Source organism: Larimichthys crocea, chromosome III (assembly GCF_000972845.2).
Source record: "Larimichthys crocea isolate SSNF chromosome III, L_crocea_2.0, whole genome shotgun sequence".
Classification (NCBI taxonomy): Eukaryota; Metazoa; Chordata; class Actinopteri; family Sciaenidae; genus Larimichthys; species Larimichthys crocea.
In genome coordinates this window covers 15733121-15755001 of record NC_040013.1, presented here as the reverse complement: position 1 = coordinate 15755001, position 21881 = coordinate 15733121, and the positions used below count along the sequence as shown (strand labels likewise).

At 41.1% G+C, this 21881-nt stretch overlaps 2 protein-coding genes across 2 annotated transcripts; one reads left to right on the top strand and one right to left on the bottom strand.

The window, feature by feature from the left end:
- Positions 1–2069: 2069 nt before the first annotated feature.
- Positions 2070–7241, top strand: got1 (glutamic-oxaloacetic transaminase 1, soluble). Its single transcript, XM_010744595.3, has 9 exons — positions 2070–2305; positions 3959–4140; positions 4219–4342; positions 4551–4663; positions 4755–4859; positions 5013–5163; positions 5305–5470; positions 5553–5695; positions 6066–7241. The coding sequence occupies exons 1-9, from the start codon at positions 2197–2199 to the stop codon at positions 6203–6205; spliced, it is 1233 nt and encodes a 410-aa protein (XP_010742897.2). The 5' UTR covers positions 2070–2196; the 3' UTR covers positions 6206–7241.
- A 134-nt stretch (positions 7242–7375) lies between these two features.
- Positions 7376–20619, bottom strand: cnnm1 (cyclin and CBS domain divalent metal cation transport mediator 1). Its single transcript, XM_010744583.3, has 10 exons — positions 19097–20619; positions 15608–15751; positions 14352–14492; positions 14006–14175; positions 13704–13803; positions 12417–12562; positions 11680–11923; positions 10374–10478; positions 10075–10176; positions 7376–9727 (listed from the first exon to the last, which is right to left on the bottom strand). The coding sequence occupies exons 1-10, from the start codon at positions 20532–20534 to the stop codon at positions 9648–9650; spliced, it is 2670 nt and encodes an 889-aa protein (XP_010742885.2). The 5' UTR covers positions 20535–20619; the 3' UTR covers positions 7376–9647.
- Positions 20620–21881: the final 1262 nt, after the last annotated feature.

Here is a 21881-nt window from a genome sequence, read left to right as displayed (position 1 = left end):
TATTATTATGGAACAACATGTAAACACAACTTTGCTGATAACAGTGTAAACAGTTGCATATATACAGTATACATGCAGCAACAGTATATTATTCGTTTGAAGTTGTATTATCTCCGCATTCAGTATTTCCAATCTTTCTTGCTCTGCTGGTCATCAACTATATAAATATCTCTCTTTCACTACTTAGAGCTCTGCAATGTTCACTGGCTAATTGCTATGTGTTATTAGTTGGTCTGTCTTCTGAGCTGTACTTGGTGGGTAGTGTACAGTGGCTTTAATAAAGCTTTTTCACTGAAAATAGTTGCCCCGATGATAGTGTTGAGACTAAACCAAGACAGTAAAGTTGTGGCTCGTATAAATTAAGCAACAAATAGCTGACAGACGCTAAAGCAGCATGTACAGCGGGAGGGAAAATACAGAGCTGAGTGACTTGTTTCACATTACATGTAGTCATAGTCATAAAAATATTGATTAGTGCAGCTAAACTTGGTCAGACCAGACAACAGTCTATGTAATATTAGATATTTAGAGCAAGAATACATTTTTAAATAAAAACATTAAAGATATATTGATATAAAACTTTAAGGATTTCCTCCAGTAAATTTTTAGAATTATTCTCCCTTATTCAAAAATCTGTGAGTATGCAAATATTGCTTATTTCAAATGTTTAACTGTCCTCTACTTACCTGAAAAGTCCATTCTTAATTAATGTGAGCTAGAGGCTTGAGTTTCCACATTACACTTGTGCACAAGGGTTATTATCTACTGGACCCCGACTGGCTTCTTAACTATTTGTGGAGTCACAAAAGCATGCTCATATGTACACATGTTAAACTGAGACCAAGCACAGACTTGTTAGCATTATTAACAAAATGTACCTAAAGTTTTTTATTTACTTATAAAGTAAGTAAAAAATCTTTTTTATACAGAATAGCCCTACCAGACTATGTATGTAACAGACAGTAAAGTGTATATAAGATATATATATATATATATATATAATGTTACTATGTATATAACACTTGTGGATTATTATTACTGAATCATGTAAGCAGCATTTTAGTGATTTGATTTTAACTACTTTATATTCTGTTCAGTATCTCAGTCTGTAGCGATACATCAACGCAAATTTTATAATCTGTTAATTTGTTTTGTGTGTAAAATATGTAAAGTAACAAGTAACTGCTGTGTAGTTAGTAACTAGAGATGTCAGATAAATGTACAATGTATGTACAGTCAGGTACATTTGTACTAAGTACAGTACTGAAGGTTATTCATAAAATATCTCCTATTAGAAGGTGTACTAAGCTGTATTAATGTATTCCACCATCACCGATTTTAACAAACTGGGTCAAACCATGCAACATCCCCTTCTTTACCAGACAGAAACATTAAGAGAGGCCTGAAACGTGCTGAGTCCTGCCTCCAGTGTGGCCGAGAAGCTTTCCAACAAAGTTGGGCTCCTGGTAGAGGAGAGCAGCCTGGAGTGGCCGACATTTATCAACCACTTCAGTTCCTGCAGACAGCTGTGGGGAGAGCACAGAGGAGTCGCTGTGTTTACACCACAGCTCAGCCAAGGCCTTCAGGACAGAACAGATGGAAAACCTTGTACATACTAATTTACACAGTCTAAAATGCTCTCACTCAAACAGTGTCGAGCCTAGGCATAATAAATACCTATCTGGTCATTCAAATTGACATTTAAGATTCTAAAAACAGAGCTTGCACTGTTAAGGATAAAGTCTTGTGAGTCATTTAACCTCTAAATGTTTGATAAAACACTGCAGAAAACACTCATGCCATCAGTACCTCATATAAACTCCTAATACAAAACCTGATGATCTTTATTAAGGTTCTGGCACCACCTTGTGGTCAAATGTTGAACTGCAATCACATCCTGACCCACCCACTTTGAGCACAGACATTTGTTGTGACATTTGTCAGTCTTACTACAGAGATACTCATTGGTCAACAGCCTCTCTGCCGGTGTTTTTTTGAACTTTGACCTGACAGGGATCAGTGCTGGGATTGGCTTGGCAGACAAATCTTAATTTCTATTGGTAATTGCGCTCACTCCCACTTTCAATTCTCCAAATCCAAGTTGAAGGTGACAGTCTTTCATCCCTTGAGTTGCTGTCCCTGTCGCCGCTTGTCGCTGAATTGCTACCACTGTCTCCGGTAAAATACAGAGCAGCTATGTCGGTGTTTTCTGAGGTCCCACAAGCAGCTCCTGTAGCTGTCTTCAAGCTATCCCAGGACTTCTCTAACGACCAATTTCCCCAAAAGGTGAACCTCGGAGTGGGAGGTAAGATGTCCACACTAAGTCATGTAACAGTGTTAACCATGGTAACAGTATCCTGGAGCAACCAGCTAATGGAAGGTTGCTACCTAGATGCTCATTATCAAAACATTGTTTATAGTATTTAAATTGTAAATAATATAATATATAGACAGGGTAATGTATTTAAATATGTGTTTCCATATACATTTAACATATGGTATTTAAATATTTAAAGTATATGTTCAGTCTGGTGGTAAAATACAGTTTATAGTCACAGACTGGTCACAGATTTTGGTGCAACACCTGTAAGGTAGAATTATGTAGTTATTATAGGACCTTAAAATGTCCTGTTGGGTGTAATATTATAGTCATAGTTTATATTATAATGACATCATTTTAGGGTTTTTTCTGAGTGTGTGTAGATAAGACTATTTCATCCGAGAGTAAATACAACTGATCGATTAGTTCAGCCATTACACACCAACTACTGATTGCAGCTCTGTTGATAATATAGCCTTGTTATGTAATATCATTGCACAAAGGATTGCCTCTGTCCTTGTCCTCTCTCGTTTCCCTTTCTCCCCTGTTGCTGTAACAACCTCTGTAGACTGGGTAGTCGTTAGGATTACTGTTCCCTCATGCTACAAGAACAAGCTTCTCGCAGAGGTTTAAATATGTATGGCTTAGCCCTGCTTCTTTACCAATGCAAGCAAAAGGCACATTTCTGTTCAGTTTTAATCTTCTCTTGAAAAAGTAGTAATCCGTACTGCTTACATTGCAAAGAAACCGTGAGAGAGAGAGACATTGCTTAGCTCTGTTGTGGCAGTGTGTGAATGACACTACATGACAGGACAAATCTACCCGAGTCCCGATTAGCAGAGGAGGCCGAGGTCACATAATCCCCTTCTCTGTGCAAGACGCAGTGCTGCAGAGGGTCATCAGCTACAGGGCAGCTGGGAAATGTAGGCCACACAATGTCCAGTATATTTAAAAGTCACATCTAACTAAGCTGTGGCAGCTTGTTAGTTGAAAAGGTTTGCTGCTTTTCTTTATCTTAGTTGATTAAAAAAAACTCAATCTTAAGTGTTTTGAAGACATCACAGGCATTTTTTTGACCAAATGATTAACCGGTTAACCTAAAAAACAATCAGCAGAATAATCAACAATAAAGCTAATTGTTAGTTGAAGCTCTACTCATATCATCACTTATTATTTTTTACATATATTTGTACCTTTTATGCCATTGTTGAAAACAGAACCTCACTGTAGGTGATATTTAGCCTGAGACTTATTCATTAGTTGCAAAGCAGATGTGAATAGCCTCTGATCTGAAGGTTAAAATGCTATTCCTCCTAGTCCTTATCAGGTGGAAACATGCCATTTAACTAGCTGGAACATTCACAGATGAAAGTGCATTTGTGTTACAAAATCACTGAACTGATCTGTCCAGGGTTATTTGACACAGCTCCAAATGAACTCGAGTTCTGTTCTGCCTCCTTTTTCAAATCACAAATCTCAAGATTGCCAGATGTTTAGCTCACAAGAGAAACGACTTGTTTCCATTTCGAATAAGTATTGTTTAAGAAAACTCCACCACAGGAAAGGCTGCTCTTCAAGGCTTCACTCTTTCCTCCACCTTTTTGTTTAATACTGGTTTCCTTGAATTCTTTCTTGCAGCCTACCGGACAGATGAAGGCCAGCCGTGGGTTTTGCCAGTGGTGAAGAAGGTCGAAAAGATCATTGTGCATGACGACGGGCTAAACCATGAGTATCTGCCCATCCTCGGCCTGCCTGAGTTCAGATCCTCAGCCTCCAAGATAGCACTGGGAGATGACAGCCCTGCCATCCAGGAGAACAGGGTTTGTTTAGTAAAGGCCATGCTATGTTTGAGTTTTGAATCCATTTACATATAAACTAACTGTATCTGTCACTGCCAGGTGGGTGCTGTCCAGTGTCTGGGTGGTACTGGTGCTTTGAAGATGGGTGCAGAGTTTCTCAGGCGTTTCTACAATGGCAACAACAACACCAAAACACCTGTCTATGTGTCTGCACCTACCTGGGGTATGTATACACACAAACAAACAGCACAGTAGACAGAGAGGAAATGAAAACGCAATCTTAAAAAGGACTTTGAATCTGTAGACTCACTACAGACTTAAGACGCATATCAGACACTTTATCAGTTTGTATGCAGAGTTATTATTAGCCTTTTTATCTGGAGGACACAAACCATAAAATGAGAACACTGATATCAGTTATTGTTTTTCAGAAAATCACAACGCTGTATTCACCAATGCTGGCTTCGAAGATGTCCGTCCATACAAGTACTGGGACGCAGAGAAGAGAGGACTTGATTTGGCTGGTTTCCTTGGTGACTTGGAGGTCAGCTGTGTATGATTATATGACTCTGGTACTGCGTATGTCATCTTCATTAGGAGTTCCCAGTACTTCCTCTTTTATCTGTTTCCCACAGAGTTGTCCAGAGCACTCCATCTTTGTCCTGCATGCCTGTGCCCATAATCCAACCGGCACAGACCCCACACAGGATCAGTGGATGCAGATCGCTGACGTTATGATGGTATTATACACACACTATTGTCTGTACTGATGACTGAACTATCACCACTAACATTAGGTGTCAGTTTGAACAGGATGGTTTTGCATGTTTAACGTTTATCACAGTGCACGGATCGTTTGATTATTATTATTTTTTTATCCTGTTCTTTTCCAGAGGAGGAAGCTCTTTGTGTTCTTTGACTCGGCTTATCAGGGATTTGCCTCAGGCAGTCTGGAGAAAGATGCCTGGGCAGTACGCTACTTTGTCTCCATGGGCTTTGAAATGTTCTGCGCCCAGTCGTTCTCCAAGAACTTTGGCCTCTACAGTGAGTGAACCATGAGTGCACTGAGTTTTACATCACTTGCAAGAGAGTAATAAAGACTGACTGATGAAGATATATCACCTATAGGTAAATAAAGTAATGGCTACTATATTGTTTTATATTTTACACGTTCTTTCCCATCAGATGAGCGTGTGGGCAACCTAACCGTCGTGGCTCGTGATGCAGATAACCTGAAGCGAATTATGTCCCAGATGGAGAAGATTGTCAGGACCACTTGGTCCAACCCACCATCTCAGGGAGCACGCATTGTCGCCATCACTCTGAACTCACCGGAGCTCTTTACTGAATGGTCAGCACAAAAAATAAAAAACAGAACACTTGAAACTCCACTTGAGATAGAACGGTCATAAAAATTGTGTTTTTGACTCCAGGAAGGACAATGTGAAGACCATGGCTGACAGAGTCTTGTTGATGAGGGCTCAGCTCAAAGCTAAACTCCAAGCTCTGGGGACACCAGGGACCTGGGACCACATCACAGAGCAGATCGGCATGTTCAGCTTCACAGGACTGAACCGTGAGTACAAAGACAGACACACACCTCAGCACAACCACCACACACGCACACACACACACACACAGACACACACACATCCCCATAGAAACCAGTATATTTAGCACTGCAACTTGGTGCAATTATACAGAGCAGTGTTGAACTCAGCTGTATCTCTAAAATTCTGGTGAATTTGGTGATCGTTACCAAACATATTCAGAATGTGTATATTTTCTTCACATCTTGAGAGCTATTTTGTTACTATATTTATTAAAATTGGCATTTGTTCATACTACACAATATATTTTCCTTTTTATATACATAAATATCTAACAGGATCTGTAAAGTGTCACATTAATAATCAGTAAAAAGTTTTCTGCTGTATTTCCTGCAGCCAAACAAGTGGAATTTATGGTGAAGGAGAAACACATCTACCTAATGGCCAGTGGTCGTATCAATATGTGCGGTCTCACCACCAAGAACATAAATTACGTGGCCGAGTCCATCCATGAGGCCGTCACCAGCGTGCAGTAGATGACAGCACTTCCATCTGCCCGGCCGTGAGCCGCCTTATTCCAGAGAAAGTGTTTGTGTCTGGCAGATTTCCTGGAGAAAACACAAACTCTAATTTGCACAAACATACAAGACAGCTCTGTTTCCCCTTCCTCTCAGTGTTTACACTAAGCTAAATTAGCATCCTGGACCTATTACTATGTGGATGCACAGAGATGATCAAGATATTAATCTTCTCATCTGAGACAGCAGGTATGAGAATTATTACTTTCAGTAATTGTGTTTTTAGAACTTGTCCCTCTGTTTACTTCGTGTAGTTAATGATTAGTGTTTGTGTCACTATCAGGACCTTTTTAAAGAGCTTCGTACATCTGTGACAGTGTAACAATTATCTCAGCAGTGCCGCCTCTAATGTCTAAAAATGTTTAAAAATCACACTGTTATGATTCTTCCATTCCAAGTTTTAATAACACAATTCCAATTTTTTTAGCCGGCAGTAATTAGCTTGTATGATCTGCAGTTGTTAAGAGCACTTGAATAATATTAACATAACCAAACTCACTCGATGTAGCTTTAATCTTGAAGCAATTGTAGTACATGTAAGTATGTATCCTCCTCTATCATGAATGAATTAGCAGTTTTGCTGGATGCACTGTGAACAAGAGGGGAGTGTTCTCAGGTAGATATTTTTAACTATGTAATTTATTAATGATACTGTCTTCTACCCAGCGGGGTTATACTAATTACCTCATATTTAATCTGTATTAATGCGGAACAAATGGCACTGAGCTGTCTAAACCGGTGACTCCAGATTTTCCGGTTCTGTCAGGTACCTGCCAGGTATATGGTGTGTTTGCACAGTTTACTGCACTCTTATGTAAGACCCTCATATCAGTGGCACAAACACACTAATGATCAACCAGTTTGCTATCGTTATCGCTGTGCACAGCGTATCGATAAAGCAGTTGTACTGTTGAGGAAATGAATTCAAGTTGAAAATGTCCTTGCCGACAGTCTGAGGTGAACTAACTACTCTAATAAAGAACTATAAACAGTATGTTTGTATTGTTGTCACATATGTTGGAATTTATGATTTATGCAACAGCCTTTACGAATATACTAAAGTGAGTGACAAGGAAAAAGAACATTATACTTATATAAATGGTGGAAACAAAACAAAGAACACAAGAGTCAATAGTTCAGTCAGTTTATTAATAATTAAATTATCCCCTGTTTAAATAATCTGTTCTGTCTCTTGATATCTTTGGGTGACTTATATAATCATCTGAATCTTACATTACAAAATGTAACATTGCTTTTTGTACCACAAATAAACAGGATACCAATCCTTACAAATATAAATCGGTGTTAACCAACTGAAAAATCTCTCCAAGCCTTCAGCTGAAAGCGTTGCTGATTCACACAAATCCTCTTGCTCTGTCAGTTGTCAGATCAAAAGACTTCCCCCTTGCGTGTTATGTGTACGTAAAGAGTTCAATGTGAATAGCTTAGCAGTGCACTATCCTTTGTACTTCCATGGCCTTACCAGGCAGAATGAATTATTTCACTCAGTGTCCCCAAACACCACTGTGTGTGCGCTTGTATGTGTGCGCGCGCGTGTGTGTTTGAAGGGAGGCGGTGGCTTGACGTCAGTGTGCGTCACATAGCTTTCCTCTTTCATATCTCGTTCTCTCTGTTCTGTCGGGCAGTGCACCTGCCAAGATTTTGCAATGCAGATCAGCTTAGTCCGACCTGAGCTGCAGCTGCCACTAAAAAAAAAGGATTAAATCATGATTTCATTATTGCAGTAATAGATCATTTCTAGAACAATGGCTTAAAAATCTCCCTCAGTGAGCAGCATTATATGGCCTCCAGTGCCCTCTTCAGTAGATAGAGTGACTTCTGACCCTTTCTGAAGTCCTTTTGAGCAACAGTGCTTTGTTCCATTCATCGTACTTATCGCTTTTTTCCCCCCTCAACATTAACAGTTAAAACTTCAGGATGCTGGCTCATAAAATCTACAGTCACTTACACACTGCACCTCTGTGGGTATTCCTCTATTTGTATCATCCTTTTCATGCATCCCTTTCCCTAAAGCATGCTAAAGCAAAGGGCTTTCTACAGAGCATAATTCTTAAAAGCAGCAAAAGCGGCGTAAACAAACATGCAAGTAGCAACTACTTTTTTTCTTTAAGAATACTAGACCCCAAAGATCCAAAACCCTGTAAACCCATAGCTTATATTTAATTGGTGAATGCAGCTTTAGTGACTAATCCTGTGACAGATGAACTGTACATAGAAAAGGAGCTATTATGATGAGGTTGAAATTGATGAAATTAAGCGCTCCTATTCGTTCTACTGAAAGCAATCAAACAACAAGCTAATGATTTTTTTAAAAATATCAAGAGAAAAGGTGAATGAGTGACAGTGCTTTTGATAGAAACATTAAAATTGTGTCCATACAGCTACATACGCAGAGAGAAGTGAAGTGACATACCAAACAGACTGTATGTAAGACACATGCATCTACACAGGAAGGATGCATTTACTGTATGTGGCTGTGTGGTGATGAATTCAAGCCGCTTACAGTATGTTAGATGACTTATATTGCTGTATTCAAATTACTTTTGGTAAGTCAGAACACTTCCGTATAAAAATCAGGTAAAAAAATCGCGTTATTTCTACCACGGGCATCTTCAGAATTGTGCATACCCCTCTAGAGTTGCTGAAAGGGTCATTGTATACAATAAGCAGTCATGGCTTTTTCATAATTCTGTAAAAATTGTGCTCTTGTCTGGTTAATTGTTTTTGTTAGCTGATGGCTAGTGTTTCAGGTTGTGTTGGCAGTAGGTGGCACCCTTATGGCAACATTAGGACAGTTCCTTGTGCAAACAACATTTTCAGTATGTGGGAACTGCTTTGTAATAACAAATAAATCATAAATATGTTTGTATAAATTGTTCGATCAAGTAAAAGGTTTGATCTGGTTCCGATATTATCTAAGAACATTGTTGAGAGATTGTGTAGAGCCCACGTGAAGTACAGGCAGAGGTTGGTATTAACTCAGTAACACATTATGGCTTACAGCATGATTAAATGTCAACATTATGTATAGAGCTACTATAAAAAGTAAAACATATACAAGGTTTGCCTTGTTTACTACAAAACGTGATGAAAACCTGCTGAGATCCATACAGTCCAGTTTAAGGCTGGATAAATCCAATACTATGTTGTTTTTTCAGACCCGTCCCACTTGTAGTCAGCAATCCCTTTAGGGTGGAGAGTCAGGCAGAGGTGGGACAGAGTGTGCCAGTGGGGACCTGAGTATTAGTGGTGGCTACAACAGATAAGATAGCTCGGTCTCCTTTGGGAGTTGTGTTGGAGCATGGAGGCAGGCTATGAATGGGTGGTTGTTCAGTAAGGGAAACCAGTGAGTTATAAACAGGAAGAAGGTGTCATTGTGCTAGCTTAGCACTGGCAGTTGGTCTGAACCTTCTTCCAAACTCTTTTCTCCGTCCCGGGACTTTTTCCTCCTCTTGTTGCCTAGAAACAGAGGAAAACATGCTGAACATTCATGTGAGTCATTGACGCCTGAAACTAGAGCTACTGTCTTCTACCAAAAGCAACTTCCATATATTGTTTTTAAACTGAAATAACATCACGAATAAATAAGTAAATGTGTCATATTGTATCTGAGCCAACAGGGACAGCTGCATCTGGGGAACGTGCTCTGCAGGAAGGAGTAGGTTGCAGCCAGGGACACAACACATCACCTGTTGCTAAGATACACCCGACACTGTTCGTGCGTCTGACAGAAAAGTTTGCGCACATCTGACGGTATGTGTGGGTGTGCTGTCAAACCGGTGTCGGTGACAAATAGGCTCACTCACTCAGTTTACGCAATAGCTTCTTTCCAATGTTGTCCTCAGAGCCGGACAGAGACAGAGAGCTGATGAAGGGAGAGGTGGACAGATGAGATTCTGTTGGCACATCTGAAGGAGGAAGATCAAGAGATGAGAGTAAGATTAAGGAGATACTGCAGAAATGACAGGTGGAGTAGAGAGAGCATAATAACCCATAGACCTTCAGTGATATGTAGATATACATCCTACATGATGGTGACAAAAGCTGTACATTCGTAAGAGTACAATGGGATCAGAATGAGCTTGTTTCCAGGAGTAGCACTCACCATCTTCTCCATAATTTTCCGTCCTGTCCTCGTGAATATAGGGAATCTCATCCATGCGTAGGAACACCGTATCGTTGGGACTCCTCTGCCCATCAGATTTACTGCCTGTGAGGACATAATTAGACCAATCAGCCCTAAGTCAACTGCAAATAACAGCAGCTGGTCTGTAGCTCTGCCTGTAGAGGGAGGTAGAGAACTTTTTTTAATTTGTATGTCATGACCATGGCAGCCAAACTAAAGACGAGCTACAACCAGTAGGAGGGACATAATTGGTGAAATCTGCGGTATTGTGACTGAAGATAAAAACTGGTGGTATATAAGTGGACCATCTGTCCAATAATTTTTCACACGCAAACTGTGTGTCGTGTTACACACAGCGTAAGACAGATGGTATGTAGGGAATCCTTTAAGCTTTGAAACCAGTACAGATTGCTCTATGCCACGTTTGCACCAGTTATGTCAGTGAGTCACTATGTGTGTTCCACCTTACTGATAAAATAGTGAAAAATCAGATAGTTAAATTAATCCTGCATGGCTGCCGCCAGAGAGTTTTTTTGGCCCTTACCCCACAAAGCACTCTAATCAGTATTTTTTTTTATCCTTTGAACATCCTGTTTTTCCCTCTTCAAAAGAAGTCTCTACCAGTCTGATGGTTCGTGATGTTCATATTGAGCGTTATGGAGCCGGATCATCATTTATATTTGAAGGATTTTGTGTTGCTCTAAGAATAAGTGCAAACACAGAATCATCGTAGAGATGCATGTAAATAGAAGCGAGCAGGAGGATATCATACTTAAGGAGGAAACCAAGTATTAAGCTAAGGAGGAAGGAGGGAATTAAAAATAGATGGTGATGTTAGGTGCTAAAAGATTTTCATCCCACATGTGAGACAGACATGTGGGGCTACAAAATAAGACAGAAATGTATCTTTGATGAAAGATGCTCATAATTAAGGCTGTTGATAGCTGATATTTGTGTTTTCACAAATGTACTCTTCTGTCACACAACACTGTAATCATACAGTTAGCAGCTCTTCTTTATCTACACTACATTAACTGGATTAATTAATCCAATTTTCCAAATATATTTTTCCAGTTGAGATAAATTGTCACATTTTAAAGGGGTTTGAAATGATGTTTGGCATATTTGCTTGAAAGAAATCACTTAAACAATTAATTGACTATCAATATTGCAGTACATTAATCATCTGTGACCAAATTAATTGTGACTAATAACACTTAAACCAACTCACTATAGCAACATCTGTATAGCTGACATGTTGTCACAAAGCGCAGACTCTACTTACGGACGATACGGTTTCTTTCATTGAGCTGGGAGGTGTTGCGAAGGCCACCATGGGGATGGAGATGTGCAAGGCGAGCCAGCCCCAGTCGAGTATGTGTGTGTGTGAGAGGGAGGGCGATGCTGTGTGAGCGGGCCTCTGGGACCGGAGGTCTTCCTTTAGCATCAGGATCCACTGGGTCTGGTGTCTGGGGGGAGCTGTCCATTCTGGTGGCCATTAGGGCATTCTGGTAGTGGTTCTTGGTGATCTGTTTGCACATAGAAAGCACGTATCAACATCAGCATGTACGGCCACCTTTATGCGTCTATCTATCTAACCCCAGTGAAGGTGGACATGAGGGAACATGGACTATATGGGAGGAAGTTGAGGAGAGGTTAGGGTTAAAGAGGGCACATTCATCATTTAAGGCTAAAATATTCATGGTTGAAATGGAGCTCAATTATCCGCAGTGATTAAAGGAAGGAGGGAGTATGGAGGGGAGAGCGAGAGACAGGATGTCTGTGTTCAGTCAGAATCAGGGATTAAGACATATCAAAGGCAAACGCTGCAGCAGAGGAAGAGTTTGCATTTTCTGGTATTTTGAAGATTGAATGGAGGGAGCATAAAAGTTCAGATGCTTGCTTGTGCTCCCAATTTATTCACCAGGAAATGATGCATTTAATTGAGTTTATAATAACAGCGGTTGTTGTTTTTATTCGACATGTTTCTGTGTTGTGTGTGCAGGCATTTTTGTTTGTAACCTTGATGATCTGCAGGTCTGTGAGCTGTCGGACTGAGTAGTCTGGTAAGTAGACCCCTCCTCCTGTAGCGAGCTGACCCACACTGCCTCCACTCAGTAATAAATCTGATTGGTTGAGACCACTGGCCCGGGAACTATACCTCTGACCTGAACAGAACAGAGGAAGAAAACACATTTAATTGTGTATTTCATACATACATCACCGCTACTGGGTCAAAGACGGTTATGAGAAAGTACAAAAAGAGGTCACACACCCAAATCTATCAAAATACTATTACAGATTTTTTTCAGTTTCTATATTCAGCACATGGAGTAAACCTCAGTGTGCACTAATGCAAGCTCATCTGTATTTGTACTTTGACTATAGTTGCATGCAATTACATACAGTTTTCAGTAATTAAGGAAAATTATTGTGTTTCTGACATGCTCTCTATGGTATCATGCTTAATTTGTTTTAATGGACTTGCATTGTAGCTAACTGTTGTCTTTATTTCAGTGTGTGTTGTTAGAATCAGTATTTTCAGTTCATCGAATGATGATTTTCAAACCACTGACCATAATCAAGGCCAACTCCTAACTATATAATTTCAGTCTGTATGGTGGCATACATTCAAAGATGCTTTCATCTTTCTACTTACCTTTGAATAAGCTATAAGAGAGCAGACCATTTCAGTAACAGCAGCTCTCTTTATATAACATGCTTTTGAAGGATGATTGATGGTGTTAGATATAAAAGTACTTTGTGTGAGTGTTGCTATGCAGGTCCCTTTTCATTCTCCTATATTCTGCGTAGTTCTGAGTGGAGCGTTGCCTTGCTGAGTGGCAACAAATGCATGACTCAGAGAGCAAGTGGATTCTGTGTTGTCGTAAGAAAAAGAGGGTATTTCTTAACCGGTTTCTTCCAAATTGTTTTAAGCTCACCCTGAACATCACACATGCAAAACATGCACACAACCGCCACAAGAAACAGAGAGAGAGTCAGTGAGAGACAGGCTTTTAGGCTGGCTCTGCAGTCTTAGCTGGATTTCATATAATCCTGTGCAGGTCATTCCAGTGGGAAATTCTCTGAAATCACTTCTTTTAATTACTTACTTCCCACGGCTGCTGCTGCTGCTGCTGCTCTTGCAGGCTGACACTGTACAGACCACCACCGGCACTGCACTCATTTTTTGATTATCATTGCTGAATTCTCCCTGTCGTTGTCATCATTATCACCACCGTCACCCTCATTCTGATTTCCCCCTAAATATTGATCTACATTGCTTCATGTGTGCGTGCACTTACTTACCAACAGGCAGTGGTGGGATGAGTGCTGGCATGCCATAATAGGAAAATGCTCCATTTTCAAACCGGAGAGCTTCCTTTCCTATCTCTACCTCCACCCGTCCCTGCAATGTCAACACATCCATTTACATGTATTAGATGTGAGCTCTGTGCTAATGGTGTGACAATGAATTGATTACTCATATAATGGAGCCTCGCATGCCTGGAAAAAACTGTCAATTCAAAAATATTATGCAGAGAATTCATTCTTAGTATTATTCACAATAAGTGAAGGCTTAAAACTCAGCAGCAGAGTTTGGGATTTACCTGCAGAATGAGGACAAAGTAGTCGACAGGTTTGTTTCTCTGGAAGAGATAGTGTTGAGGGGCGTACTTGTTCTTGGGAGTGAACTTGAGTTCCTGCACAACGCTGGGATGTTTAATGAGACGCAGCAAGATCTTCTCTGACAGGTGACACGGCCTGAAAGGTTCCACCTCTACAAGAATAAACGCGTATAGACACACATACACAGCAAAGCAAGAGTCAAGGTAAGAACACAATCTTCCCTGTCACATGTCCTTATCCTTGTTTTATCCTCCGACCACTGTGCACACTCACAAATACTCTGCATATAGTCCACGCACACATGCAGAAACACACATACAGTGCTACCTGTAGCCAAGAAGCGATGTGTTGCCAGCAACAATTGGGGCGAGATCTTCACTTTCAACTCATTTTCTTCCAGTTTGAAGATAGAGAAATCCTGCTGTTTCCTCTCATGGTTGGATACTCGCCTTTTGTTTCGATTATCAGCTATAAACACACAGATTGAAAATCATATAAAGTGCACAGTATACAGTGCAGATTTAAAATGTATTTATGCTCTGATACCAGCTGAGGGACATAAATGTATTGTTAAATAATTCCACATAAGTACTTTGAGGTGCCACTGGCTCCATCAGTTGATGCAAACAAACACTACAGATTTATAGACACAATTTCTTTTAGTAAGTTTATATACAGCTGCAGATAGCTCAAGCTAAACACACCTCTGATTTATTAATTAGCTCATCCTCTTCAGATATATTAAATATATTATATTCCATTAAGTACATCGTAGCTGCAGCAGGAACAGTTGGCGCTATAAATGCCTGAAGTGCTAAGTCTGGAGAGATTAGCTCCCCTGTGCTATATATACACACACACATATAATTATGCACAAGCAGACACACAAAAAACCCAGAGTTCATGAGCACCCACACAAGTGCACCCATGGCAGAGGCTGCTTTGCACACTCTGCATGTAATTACAATTGTAGCACACTTCAAAATGTTATGTTCATTTCTTCTGGGCGCAGGAGTTTTTGTAGGAAACGTGTAATAACGTGTCATTTTTCTATAACTGTGTGATGCAAACAGCAAAATTCAGCGAGCAAAGAAATTAGATTAGATTAGATTAGATTACATATGAAGTGAAGAGTGTTTGGCATTTGAATGTCTCTCTGTGGAGAGTCTTTCCAGTCAATTAAAGATGAGCGGATTATGGCGATTATCTGTTAGTGTGGGCCATTTATTCACATTATTTAATTATGTATCAGCAAGGAGCAGCAAACAACAGGGGAGAGAAGGTGTAATCAATAGTCTAATTAGAAAATAATGAGAGGAGATGGCGGACGAAAATAAATTGCAATGTACTATCAGTGCAGAAATGATACTTCCACTATTGCAGTTCCGCAATATTGTATATGTAGACAAATTGAGCATTTTCTAATGATGTTGTGGACCACAGAGTTAAACAAACTCTGTCAGCAAACTGAGAAAATCTATTGAGCGTGGAAGCTGAAATATAATAAAATTGATTCACAACTAATGCAACAGTGACATTGAAAATGCAGTTTCATAATAAGTGTGTTTATGCATCATACGTACTATACAGGTCCGTCTCGTCCACAATCTCAGACTTGATGATCTCCTCGATGACATCCTCCAGGGTGACGATGCCCATCACTTCATAGAAGGGGTCTCCCTCCCCTTCGCTGTTCACCCTCTGCACCACAGCCAGGTGGGATTTACCTGTATTCATCAGAGAGGGGAAAAAAAGGGTGAGTTAAAATGTTTTCCAAATGTGAGTTTAGGCTTGAAAAAAAATCTCATGTAATGGGATGGGAGGCAACGTCACAGGATAAAAATAACACAAGCCTCCAACTAGATCTGTGCAGCCAAGATGAAAATCGGCATTAAAATACCAACTGTGGCTGAGAGACCATGAACACAGGAAAGACCTCTCTTTTGAATATGATTAAATATGATTTCAATGTCAGGACGGCCCTCATGTTTGTGTGCGTGTGTGTGTGACTCTACGAGAAGACAAGTGGGCTTTGAGGGATTAGTCTGGAGACACTTTGACAGTTTGGAAGACTTGGCCCTTACATAAACACTGAAATTACGCAATCAGTCTGGGGCTGACTGTGTCTACTGATGAAGCTGCCCATCCTGCTGCCAACCCTGTAAACACACACTTAAATACACACCATGCACAACACGCACATACACATTTTACACATCACATGAGCTGACCCAGCCTTCCCACTCAGTGAATGTTAGGCTGAACATGACATGCCCGCTAGATACAATGACACAGCTCGCCGACAGCATCTCCGGGATGAGACAATAAATCAAATGTGACAAGAAGTTAAAGTGCCACCAAACCTGTACATCACAATGAGACAAAAACAGGGGGGTGTTTCTTCATTTTCAACCCACCAAAAACACAAAGATTTTACGAAACTATTAAACTTAATGTCGTCATCACTGCTATGGTGCATCTTACATCAACAAATAAATCCGTTTGGTGGCCAAATAAGTTATCTAATCAAATTTGTGATGTCACTTAGGACTCAAAGCTTTCACCAGAAGCACATAAACAGTCTCCAACCTCCCTTCGAACAAAAACAGTGGCTCATATGAGATGGGCTGATTTAGGGGATCACTGCCAAGGGATAAAATGGATCAAATGCTTTAATCCATTGCAACAAGAAAAAAAAAAAAATCCTGAATGACTGACAGGCAGGCAGCCGTCTCCAAACATGAGACTCTGGCTGGGCGAGATTGGCTGAGATGTTGAGGTTCTACTCGGCACTCAGCTCAGCTTGTCTGAAAAGCTCAGGTGAGTCAGAGGTGGATTTTGCCATCAGCTGCTGACGTGCCCGGGCACCGCATTACATCATTCATATGTTACATAATAATCTTGCAGAACGACACACACACTCACACACACATTTACTCACAGACACAGACACACATGCTCAAGGCGAAACTGGGTCTACCATGGATGCCCCTTTTGCAAATGTTTCTGCTCTGCCAGTTTCCCGTGCTCCTCCAGTCTATGTTTATAACTCCATGTGTTATTTTAGATCGTGTTTGCATATGATTGTGCATTATGTGCAATCTGCTATCTGTGTTTTCTGCAAACATTACAGCCATACAGAACTATGGAAGGAAATAATGCATTGTTTATATCTCTGCACATATACACACATAGATACAATTATTTCAAACATAATGGCTATTTTGTGTATTAAAACGTTTGTTTGTTTTTTGGCAGAATTGCATGCAGTGGTGGAAAGTAATTAAATATATTTACGTAAATACTGTATATCTTCATATACTTGTGCAGTATTTTGCTCCCATTGTTACTAGTTTCTGTTCAGGTGAATATTTTACATATAAGACATATGATCAGTTTATTACAATGTGATAATGTAACACTGAAAGGGTCATAATACTTACTGTACTTTTACAAAATGGTGTGTTATTGCTACATTTACCTAAAAAGACCTAAATACATTTTCTCACTGCAGTTAATATAAAGATTTACAGCAGTGTGTGTGTCACTCATTAAACTTTCATGCCATGAAAGCATCTATGCATGAAGAGCATAGCTTGCTATAGCTAAAACATGATTTTTGTGTGCATGGTTTTTTCCACTGTACAGTATGTTTGCAGTCCCCATTACTGATGACATTTCCATCCTCTCCTCTCACACAGGCCTCACCCCAGCCCATCATCACCCTTCTCAGTGAGACATCCTCACAGCTTCCAGCCAGGCTTCCTGAAACAGCAGGAGCCTTTAATCCATGTAAGGGAAGGAGGCGAATGAGGAAGGGAAAGGTTGGAGCTGAATTTTTCATGGTTGCTCTGCAGGACTGGGTGGCAACGACCTACAGAGTGCAAGAAGCTTCAAAGTCACCGCAGGCTGACAATTAGCTGCACGCAAACAATCCAAAGGTGAACTTCACCTTTTCACTGGGCTTTATTTTAAACACACAATCTGGTAACTGACACAGGTTCAGACTTGAGCCCATGGATCATTTGTGTCGGACCAAAGCTATCCTCCATAATCTTGAACAAAATAAATCTGTGGACCTCCTGACCTGTAAGTGGCAATCTAATTTATGATCCTGCCAAAGTCACCCCCTTGTCCCCTTCCACATTCTGATTGGAGAACTGCTGCCTCTGACCAACATCTGTTGAGCTCTCTTTCTCAATGAAACAGATTTATACATCTAAACCCACAACATAAGCCAGTGTCAATGAAATCCTTACATAACAGTTGCTCCAGTAGCCTTGCATACGTCTGCATTTCACCTTGTGACACTGTCAGGGGAGCAATTGGAGGAGTTGGCTACAGAACATTGATTCACAATCATAGTCAATGTTATCATCGAGACTCCCCAGAGAGTGGCGACACACTTTTGCTCAGCAGTGAAGAGATGCTATCAGTGCATGTGTATGAGAGACTGTGAGTGCTGTAATACAGTGAATGCACTTATCAGCAGTGATGGTTATCAGACAAAAGAGGTGTGAGTCAGAGAGAGAGAGAGATACTGAGATTATATGCATTGCCTCTGCTCGTTCCAGTGAAGGCAAATGCTTCCGCTCTTGCTAAATTCCTCTTTAAACATTTCAACATTACATTAAAGTGTGCATCTGATAACTGATACACATGGCATAATATAGTAGAGGGGAAACAAGCAGGGGTGGTGGGGGCAGATAAAGTTCACATTGTTGTTGTCATGGGAAAATAAGTTTTACTACATACATTTTTAAGATAACTCCATTCTGGTTCTTGGTAGCCTCTAACCTCTGGCTGAACCACACTCACTGTGTGACACTGGATCAGATTTCACATATGGCTCTCACTGCTCTGGGGATCAAAGGGCTTTACTGGCAGGCCCACTGTGAGCCAATGGACTGATGTATACACTTACTTCTGCACTGAAAATTTCGTTTTTAAGTGCACAGTCACTTCAAAGAACATTTTGCTGCTAGGTGGCAGGAGGCAGTCTTAAGACTTTTCTAACAAATGCATATGGCGCCTTGCACACTCATAAGTCACTTATAAGTTCTGGATATTACCTCTTTTAAATTCTTCCAGCATCACATCCAGCTTGGTGTCATTGAACACGCAGTGCATGGGATGCTTGTAAAACTGAGTTATTGTTTTCAGAGGAGTGCAGTCGTCAGGATCCACAAAGGCCAAGTCTTTGACAAACAGGATGTCCACAATGTTAGACCTATCATTCTCATAGACCGGGATCCGGGTGAAACCGCTCTGCATCACGTCAGACATGGTGCAGAAGTCCAGCACAGCGTCCGAGGACAACATGTAGCAGTCTGACAGCGGGGTCAGCACGTCCTCTACGGTCTTGGTCCTCAACTCCAGAGCTCCTTGGATAATGTTGAGCTCCTCTTTGACGAGGTCGTGGTACGGGTCTGTGACGCGCAGCATGGCCACCAACTTCTCTCTCGTGTAAAAGCTGCTGATCTCTTGGTGCAGCATGATGTCTAGAATCTTGGAGACTGGGTAAGCGATGGGGAAAAACGCCAGCATCAGCAGGCGGGTCGCGCAGAGTGTCTTGGAGGCGATGGCGAGACTGTGCCTGGACGCCACGGAGTGAGGTAAAATCTCGCCAATAAAAAATATCCCCAGAGTACACGAGGCAGTGGAGAGGAGAGTCATTCCTAAAATCTGGCACATCCACACCACAAAGCACGTATTTGTGAGCACGTTGCCCAGCACCACAGTGCACAGGATGTAGTTTCCGTGTTTACGCACTGATTCTATTTTCCGTGCGTATTTCTGCTCCTTCTCTGTCCCACTGTTCTGGAGGACACGCAGCTCTACGGGGTCCAGAGCCAGCATGCTGATGTTCAGACCGCTGCAGAGCGCAGACAGCCCCAGCAAGAGCACAGAGACACCCGCCTGGAGCCAAACATCTGTCTCTGGAGGTCTCTCCACCACCGCCAGCCAGAAGTCTTTGGTGCTGAAATGTTCCCATTTGACTCCATCGAACGCGCACATGGAGTAGTATTTGATCACCTCACCTCTGCGCAGGTCTTTAGCAAGCAGCTCCACCAAAACTGAGTTTTGACTTGAGGTGGATCTAAAAGAGCCCAGAAGCTCAATGTCAGAGCTCCGGGCACTCTCCTCTTCGCACGGATTCCCTCTTGACCGCAGCCGCATCTCCGCGTCCCCGCTGTCCCCACCTGGTTCCTCTATAAACGCGATCCACGGAGCTGCATCAGGTCTGCCGCTGATGTTCAGGTTGTTGGGATGCTCTGTAGCGGAGGATGCGGAGTAGTAAACCCGGAGCATGAAGCGGGTCCCTTCGGTCGCCTTCAGTATCCCATCCTGCACGGACAGCTCCCCGCTCTGGGTGTCTTCTGGCCGGACGCCGAGCAGCGCTGCTGTCGGGGCCGGCAGAGAGGAGAGGGTGACGGTGAGAAAGAGGAGAGAGAACCGGTGCGGATGCAGGATGCTGCATAGAGCATCAGCAGCATCCGCAGCCATCATGCTGAATGAACTACTGAAGGACACAGGAGAAGTGGGTCACGTGGTGTGCGGATGGGATAGATGGAGCAGCTGGGTGGCCATATCCATGAAGAGGAGGATGGGTATGTTACAGAGAGAGAGCAGGGGGGCACCAGAGTCCTTAAATATACATGACAGACCGTGACGTAGGCCTGTCTTACTTGCTTTCTGCCGCTTTCTAAAAATAGATGTCAGGAAATGCCCAATCATGAATGATTCATGTGATACACACGGTCTCAAACAGCACAGAAAACCATTAACAGGCTAAATATTAGACTAATATCAAAGCAAAACATTTGACTAAAGAGAAATCCACTATTTAAAGGCTCACCACACACAACATTCAGGTCGTCTATGGTAGAGTTTTAAGGAGCAAAGACAACATTAGATTGCGAGACTCAAATATTACACATCTGACAAGAGGCATTATTATTTTTGCCGTTTTGGTGTCTCCACTAGATGGCAGCATTATCCCCTGCTTCAGTGCAGCCTGTTCTGAATCGTATATGCCAGCTCAGCAGACTTCAAACTAACGTAATACACGGGATAATGTGTGTGTGTGTGTGTGTTTGGATTTATTTCTTTGTCATAAAATATGTTTTATTCTCAAAATTTGAACTGAACTAAAAGAACATGTTGTAATCTCTCAACACATTTTTAGAAAAAGTCATGTTGATCCTGCAGCTTTAAAAGAATGCTCACACATAAAACTCATTGGATATATTCCATATACAGACCGACCTGTTTATAGGACTGCCATAAATGAAGAGGAAATGTTAATATTAAGAAGTTAAAATATTATTTCACTAAAACAAAGTCAGTAAAAGTATTTTTTTATCACAACCACAATAAAGCCCCAACAGGAAAATAGGTTATTACTCTAATTGTTATTATTGCGATTGTTAAAATAATAATAATTGTTATGATTATCATTATAATTTACCGCACATTGATCAGCTGCTCTGGAATATAGAGTGAAGCACAGCTCGACAGTCCGTCGGATTTACGAGGTATGAAACTGAAGGTGAGAACAGCGTCGTGCCAAGTCTTAAACACTTAAACACCCTCTCTGCTCTCCATCAAACACACATCCACAGCAACATTCAGAGAGGAAAAAGACTTTACGCACAAGAACAGAACAATCCGGATCCAGAGGACCACCAGTGAAATCAACATTAGCCTGCTTTAATTTTTGTCCCGATCCATCCCATTTGAACATATCAGATAACTCTTCATCGGACAATTTGTTTGCCGATTTAAAAAAAAAAAAGTTTGAAAATCTGACTTTAAAAAAAATGACGAAATAAAATCTGCACCTTCCCTCACATT

Coding starts and splice junctions, on each gene's coding strand:
- cnnm1 (XM_010744583.3), bottom strand. CDS start 20,534: ATGATGGCTGCGGATGCTGCTGATGCTCTATGCAGCATCCTGCATCCG. Junction 12,563..13,703: donor CATCCCACCACTGCCTGTTG/GTAAGTAAGTGC, acceptor TGTTCTGTTCAG/GTCAGAGGTATAGTTCCCGG. Junction 9,728..10,074: donor GAAGCTATTGCGTAAACTGA/GTGAGTGAGCCT, acceptor CTCTGTTTCTAG/GCAACAAGAGGAGGAAAAAG.
- got1 (XM_010744595.3), top strand. CDS start 2,197: ATGTCGGTGTTTTCTGAGGTCCCACAAGCAGCTCCTGTAGCTGTCTTC. Junction 4,141..4,218: donor CTGCCATCCAGGAGAACAGG/GTTTGTTTAGTA, acceptor TGTCACTGCCAG/GTGGGTGCTGTCCAGTGTCT. Junction 5,696..6,065: donor CAGCTTCACAGGACTGAACC/GTGAGTACAAAG, acceptor TATTTCCTGCAG/CCAAACAAGTGGAATTTATG.